At 49.4% G+C, this 7,832-nt stretch overlaps 1 protein-coding gene across 1 annotated transcript in view; it reads right to left on the minus strand.

The window, feature by feature from the left end:
• Positions 1-7,832, minus strand: part of CDYL2 (chromodomain Y like 2) — a 96,297-nt gene that overhangs the window by 16,691 nt on the left and 71,774 nt on the right. Inside the window, exon 4 of the mRNA XM_007939113.2 lies at positions 2,541-2,713. Coding sequence (XP_007937304.2) covers positions 2,541-2,713 — 173 coding nt within the window. The remainder of the gene's footprint in view (positions 1-2,540; positions 2,714-7,832) is intronic.

A 7,832-nucleotide genomic window follows, 5' to 3' on the forward strand; every position in this document is an offset into this window, starting at 1 on the left:
CCTTAGGCACTGTGCCACCAGAGCTCCTTAATGGATGTCCAGAGGTACGAAAAGGGAAAAGAGGCAGCATTTTCTGACCTCCTCCAATCTCACGAAGAGGAAACAGGGTCACCAACAGTAGTCCAAGGCATACTCCTTTGAGGCCAAACATGCCACCACCCTCCAGCCTTTTATCAGTTCTGACAACAACCGTCCCTCCCATGGTACTCACTACCTCTCTGCTGGGTTTGATTAACTCATTGCAGTGGCCACACAGAACTCACAAACAATACTTATGATTATGGGATTTATTAGGAAAGGAACAGGCTAAAACTCCAATTCAGGAATGCACTCAGCATACAACTCTTCAAGCACAACAGTCCCCCTTCTGCTATGCTCTCAGGCACGCCTCCCTGGCCTTCGGCCTCTCAGTCTGGCCTCTGCCCTCCTTGGGCAAGTGTGATACAAAGCTCTTTTAGCTCTGCTGATAGGTACAACTATGTGCACCCTACTTGGCCAGCAAGTCTCCTGCCCAAAGGCACTCAGTTTCCTCACTCTATGGGCCAGGTAAGCTGACCGTGTCTTGTCTCATGCCTCTTGGATCTACTGCCACCGTTTCTCTGCCCGGTGTCTCTCTGCCAGAGAGTTTCTGCCAAGGAGGTCCAGTTCAGGGATCTCAGGTCTAAGGACATGCTCTCTTGATGGCAGTGAGATCCTCTCCTCTGCTTCTAGGAGGGCTCATTTTAAAATGCAAAGCAAAACTAGGCAGTCCCTACTTTAGAGTTCCATATACCTTACTAGCACAGCCCCACCCAGTAATCTGGCAGGAGTCACAAAGACCACAGCTAGAAAAGCCATATCAAGTCATTCTCTGCACCACAGGAGACTACAGGGGTTGAGGGGAAGAGGCTCTAAGGCCAAATTATCTATGAGCCCTGCTAGATTCTGAACCCAGTTATATCAGAGGCCTTCACATGTTAATACACCTGGAAATCTTCACAAGGAGGAAGAGAGCTTGCAGTGCAGCCTAAACTCTCTTCACGACAGTGTCTGTCACTCAGCCATGGTGCTGGGGATGCACAGAACGTTTTCTGGGAGACATCGCTCTTCTCTTCAAAAGTGGGAGTGAGGGGCACATGGCAGTGCTTCTCTGAGCCCTCTGGAGCAGGGTCCTGGAGACCCCAGGTGTTACAGAGCAGAACTGCTCCCAAAGGCTTTCATCTTAATAGGAGATCACCAGGCCTTACCTCTGTGGTACGGCTGGATGGGTCTGATCCACCAAGGGTGAGGTTAGCAGTCATGCATAGGCTGTGCTCACCATGAGTCAGAATCGAGTGGACGGCAACACCAACCACGACGTGGAGCACAGCTCTACTCTGACACACGGGGTTGTCATGAGTCAGAGTCGACTGGACGCAATCGGCTTTGCTTTCACATAAAGAACGGGGAAATGACTACTGGGACTGGATGTCACCCCAGGATCTCAGTGAAGGGAACACTTCCTGTCCCCTTGGATCTGCAAATGCACAGCTACCCAGGGAACCCCAACATTCCCAGCCCCCTGCTTAGCCATGTGGGCTCCAGGGCACAGAAACATCCCAATACAGACTCCCGCAGGTGGAAGGACTGTGGATGATACCGGGGAATTACCATGTCCTACATGTATTACAGTCCATCTCACTGGGATCCAAAGACTGATTCCAGACTGAAAAGGTGTCCCAAATTTTGGCAGGGCTAGAGCTGCAGATAAAATACAGGGTTCCCAACTAAAATGTAAATTTCAGATAAACAGCAAATAATTTCTTAAGTGTAAATATATCTGAACGTGAAGGGGACCCAGGCCCTGTGTGAAGGACTTGAAGAGATCAAACAAGGCACTGCATGGGGCAAATCTGCTGCAAAAGACCTCTTTGAATTGTTAGTCCAACAATGTCACTTTGAGGACTAAGGTGCATCTGACCCAAGCCATGGTATTTTCAACCGCCTCATAGGCATGTGAGAGCTGGACAGTGAATAAGGAAAACCGCAGAAGAACTGATGCCCTTGAATCATGGTGCTGGCGAAGAACACTGCATATACCACGGGCTGCCAGAAGAACAAACAAAGCTCTCTCGGAAGCAGCAGAGCTGGTATGCTCCCAAGAAGCAAGGGCGGCAAGCCTCGGCCTCACATCCTCTGGCCACGCTCTCAGGAGGGCACGGCCTCTGGAGAAGGACAGCACTTGGTAATGCAGAGCGTCAACGAAACGAGAGGAAGAGCCTCAACGAGGCGACGGACACAGCGGCTGGACGGGCTCAAGCCCAGCACCGACTGTGAGGAGGGCATGGGCCCGGGTGCTGTGGTTTGGTTTTGCCTCGTACACAGGGTCACTACGAGTCACAACCGACTCAATGACACCGAACACCAACATATCCCGCAGACTGCAAAGGATACACTTACACTTAAAACATTATTTGTTGTTTATCTGATGTCCAGATTCAACCGAGTGTCCTGTATTTCTGTTTGCTAAATGTGGCAAGCCCCGGTGGGGTCTAATGGGTCCCAATACGGGCCAAACTCACCTGATGGCTTCTGCGATCCGTGTGCTCTCCTTCCGCCGGTCGCTGGACAACCTGCCGATCAGGTAAGAATAGTCCAGCCCACTGCAGAACACACTGCCCACCGCGCTGAGCAGCAGCAGCTTGCTGTCATCCACAGCTGCGCTGCACAGGGCTCGCCGGACCTCCTTCATGATCTGGGGGCAGAGACACATTGGCATGGTGTTAGGTGGTGCGGTTGGCTTGGAAGCCAGGGGGCTTTCAGACCCCAAGGCAGCTGTACCTGCCCCTCAGAGGGACTTTGCTAGGAGCCTCCCCACCAAATATAAGCACACGTCTCGCCCAAGGAGAGAATCATTTACAGAGAGCAAAGCTTTCCTGCACCATCCCCAAAGCAGGCTACAACCACTAATCAAGGGATAGTGTGGCAACTGCTGTAGGTCCCGAAGTCTGGCTTGGAGCAGCTGAACCCCTGCTTAATTTCAGGAACTCTTCTCCCAGTGCTTGCTCACTCAGCCCTTTACAAGGTTGGAAAGAGAGCTGTGTGAGATATTTACATAAGCTGTCTCTGTTGTTAGGCGCCACTGAGTCAAGTGAAAAGAAAGAACATGCAACGGCCACCTGCAGTGAAACATGGAAAAGGAGCATTTTGTTCCTCCTCTTCACGCCACTAAAGGTGAAGTATGACATGAAGGAAATGCTTGGCTACCTTGCCAGCCATCATGGGCAAGATCTGCTTATCTCCTGCACGTACACCCTGTACGTTTTTAGGGCTCTGGGACCTTGTCATGGGGTACGGGACAGAATTGTGGAAATGGATACAGGCACCTGGGGTGAGACCAAAAAGTGCTACTTCACTAGGGAACAATGAGTGCCAGGCACCATGGTAGATGGTGACAGCCCCCTAACAACACTGAGGGTGGGCACCATTCTTTACCTGCCCACAGATGATGGGGCAGAAATCCAGAGAGGTTAAGGTACAAGTCCAAGGCCACATAATTAGAAAGGGTTGGAGGCAGAATCTGAACCCAGGTCTGACCCGAGACAATATCCAGTCTATGCTCTTTGCCACTACAGATCCCCACGGTGTGGCCTGGTGTCAAGAAGAACAAGTGCCCCAACCAGAGAAAGACACACAGGGAGGGGACAGCTAGGAGAGTCCAGTGCCCATCAATTACGACCTTTCGCCCAGTAGGTCTTCTTTTAATGTGAGCTTCCAGAGTCAGACAGACTAGGCAGAAAGGGCTGGTGATCTACTTCTGAAAAGCAGCCAACGAAAATCCTGTGGATGACAAGAGTCTGATCCACAACCGATCACGGAGGGACGAGACAGCCTTTTGTTCCATTATGCATCAGGTCACCATGACTCGGGGCCAACTCAGTGGCAGCCAACAATTTCCACACTGCATTTTATTCCGAGTGAAAATTCTGCAATAGGGAGTGTTATCCCCATTCTGCTGTTGGGTGCCATCAAACTGATTTCAACTCACAACGGCCCCATGTGACAGACCAGAACCACCTCATAGTCTGTGATCTTTACGGGAGCAATCACCAGATCTTTCTTCCACAGAGCTACTGGGTGGGCTCGAACCACCAACCTTTCAGTTAACAGCCATCGTGCCACCAGGGCTCCTTTATTCCAAGTTTTCAGGTGAAGAAATGAAGACTCAGAGAAGTGAAGTGCACCGAAGCTGCCCAAGGCCATGGCACCAGTGAGAGAAGGACCAATGTTTCAAACCTCACATCCTAGCCACCACTGCTCCTTCCACACCTCCATGCCTCAGGATGACTTAAATGACATCAAGAATTATAGGGGGAAATAGGGCTAGCCATGAATCGAAGCAAGACTCTGCAGGCCATGCTCTGGGAGAAGGATGGGGGAGGCACTCCAGCTAACAGGGTAGAAGCCACAGCCATTCATTTGAGACATGAAAAATGCTAACAGCCCTCTATCTTCTGGGCCTTTGATCCATCTGCCTCCAGAAACAGATATGCTCTCCTTACACATGTAGACACGCCCTCCCTGCGTGTGTAGAACACTCTCCCTATATGTGAATGACTCTCAGAGGTGGACAGAAGTTCTCCTGTCTGGACAAGAGACAAGAACACGGGGCTTCTCCACCTGAGGCCATAAAAAACGAACACCCCCCTCCTGTGAGAAGGAAACGTGCGTTTGTTTTGTTTTGACACAACACAAGCATGAATATTTTAATTAAAAATAGTTGAATCTAGTTAGTACATTTTTGGCTTTCCTGCGTTGATCATAACATCTCGACAGATGGCTGAGGTTCCACGTCTTCCCCAAACTTTAAAACAACTGGTGTGTTTAAGGGTCGTTCCATGCCATCCGTGGATTCTAACTCATGCTGACCCTACAGACTAAGCCTGCAGGACAGGACAGAACGGCATCATAGGTTTCCAAGCCTGTGATCTTTACGGAAGCAGATCACCAGGTCTATCTACCACAGAGCAGCTGACCTATCAGGTGAGAGCTGGGCACTTTAACCACTGCACCACTAGGGCCACTTTAAAGCACAACTCTCTACAGTGATTGCACACTCCTTTGCACCTAGTGGGAGCTCTAACAGTGTAGTGCCTAAGGCACTTGACTGCTAACCAGGAGGCTGGTGGTTCAAACCCACCAGGCACTCCTTGGAAGGAAGGCTGGACATATCCATAGGGATACTGCCTCAGAAATGCAAGGAAGGGTCACTATGAGTCGGGTCTGACTCCGCGGCATAGCAACAACAATTGCAAATAGTGTAATGACCTCGTAAGGGTCACTCAGTGGCTGAGACATGGATAATGGTGCAGGCCTATAAACATATTGATCCCCTCAGAGACTGCAATGACCCTCTTTAATAAATGGTCCCTAATGACACACACTTTGAATTCTGAAATCTGTTCTTTAAGTTTTGTGTCCTCGTTATGTACTTTCTAGCTGCCACCTGCTCCTGCTTAGTGTCTGTTAGCAACAACCCAACCCTCCCCTGCCACATCCAGCTTCTGATCTGCTTAGGTTTGAAACCACATGGCCAAGTTCATTACAACAGGATGTAATGGATGAGTAACCAAGGCGCTTCTCTCAACTTCACCTGTCCCTGCTGAAGTCCAGTCACCCAGGGCCCATCTCTAACTCAAGGACCTTCAGGAACATTCTCCCTTCCCAAGCACCTCAAAGGCTTCAGAACTGAGATGCTCCCTGCAGAACAGTTACTTGTGCAGCTTACCTTAAACTTCCCCGACTTGATCTAAGCCTCCAAAGATCCCTACTCCCTCCCCATGTGAACCTTCTATAATCCCCTTCCACTGAGTGTGTGACTTGTTTCTAATGAATAGAATACAGCAATGAATGGGGTGCCACGTTTGAGGGCAGACTGGTTTATAAGATTGTAGCTTCTGTCTTGAAGGTCGTCTCTTGCTGTCTCTTTCCTGGAGCCCTCACTTTCAGAGAAGCAAGGCACCATGCTGCGCGTAGCCCCATGGAGAGGCTCTCATGGCAAGGAATCAATGTCTGTGACCAGCGAGGACCCAAGCCTTCCAACCACACCTCAGTGAGCTGGGCAATGGATCCTCTCTGAACTGAGCCTTCAGATGAGACCACAGCTGCAGCCAACACCTCAAATGCAGCCGGGACAGAGATCCTGAGTCTGAAGCACTCACCTTCTAAGCCAGATTTCCAACCATGGAAACCGTGCTGTCATAAGCACTTCTAGTTTCTCACAAAGCAGCAGATAATGCTGGTGCTGTTGGGGCCCCCATGCACAATGGAAGGAAATGCTGCCCGGTCCCACACCATCCCCCTGACTGGCTGTGGACTGGACTATTGTGACTCACAGGGTTTTCACTGGCTGATTTCCAAAAGCAGATTGCCAGGCCTTTCTTCCCAAGACAACTAACACAATCCCTTCAAAGCTACCATGGTATTACTCCTCTGTAACACCCTTGTGATACCTACTTGAGGACCTTGCACAGAACAGAACTTAATAAAAATTTATTGAGTCAAGTGAATAGCACAGTCTATACCCCTTCAGAAGTTCAGCCTAGCAGGAGAATCAGACATGAAACAAGTTATCACACAAATACATGTACACTAACAACTGAGATAAGTTCTAGAAGGGAATGATACACCAGGCAAGGAAAACATATGACAGAGGATATGCCCTGCCAGGGTGGTGAGCAAAGACCTTCCTATAAGTTTGAAGGAAGAGCAGGCAGCATGGAGGGAGGGAAAGGTGTTTTTATCATAGGGATAGGTATGTGCAAAGGCCCAGTGGCAGGAAGGAAGATGAAAGGAAGCCAGGTGCTTGGATTGGAGAGGAGAGGGGAAATGTGACATGTTAAGAGTTTTGATTCTTCCAGGGGTGGGAGAGGCAGGGAAAGAGGGAGTCACTGCTTAGGGGACAGTGAGTTTCTGTTAAAGGTGAAGGAAAACTTTGGATACAGTGGTAATGGCTGCATAACATGACGAATGTAATTAATGATACTGAATTGTATGTGCAAAACATGTTGAAATGGCAAATGTTTTCTTACACTTACGATAATTTAAAAAAGAAGTATTATTATCTTTGACCAAGTGCAACGGGGAGCCACTGGTGTCTAGAGTGGGTGGTGGGATGGGTTTGGGGATGAGGGTATGTGATTTCTCAAATTTCCCTTTTGAGCAGCTCACGCTGCCTACTGCATGGAGAATGGCATCATTCAAGTGGGCAGACTTATTAGCAAGTTATTACAATACCCAGCTGCTGTGGAGTGGATTCTGACTCAGACAAAACAGCCTTGTAGTCTGGACTATAACGGCTGTGCTGGGAATAGAGGGATGCACACAAACTCAAGAGCCATTCACGAATTAGTTAATAGGCCTTGGGGAGGCTCCGGGTCTGGGAGGCGTGGCCAGGAGAGGTGTAGTGAATCAGTCGAGCAGTGTGTGAGTCATTGTGCATGTAGGGTGTATTTCTTCAGATGGCTCCTGTGACCACTGCTGAGGCTGGAAGCATGAAGAAAACCAGGCAGTGAGTGAGAACACGTGGTTCTCTCCTAACAGGGAAGGAGAGGAACTTTTAATCACAAAGACGCTGCACAATCTGTTAGCTGGCTCTTTCCTTCAGAGATGTTTTAATCTCCTGGTTCTCTGCTATAATCCAGACAGGTGACTTCTTACAAAATATCCGCTAGTCTCAGCATCTGGGGAATGCATCCAGTAATGTACAATCTCTGCCAATGAGGCCCCACTGACCAATGCCACACATGCAACTTTGTTGTTGTTGTTATTTGCCATCGAGTCGGCCCCAACTCATAGCGACCCCTCCTTGGGTT

This window comes from Orycteropus afer, unplaced genomic scaffold (assembly GCF_000298275.1).
Source record: "Orycteropus afer afer isolate SDZICR_OR568_19922 unplaced genomic scaffold, OryAfe1.0 scaffold00057, whole genome shotgun sequence".
In the NCBI taxonomy this organism is placed as follows: Eukaryota; Metazoa; Chordata; class Mammalia; order Tubulidentata; family Orycteropodidae; genus Orycteropus; species Orycteropus afer.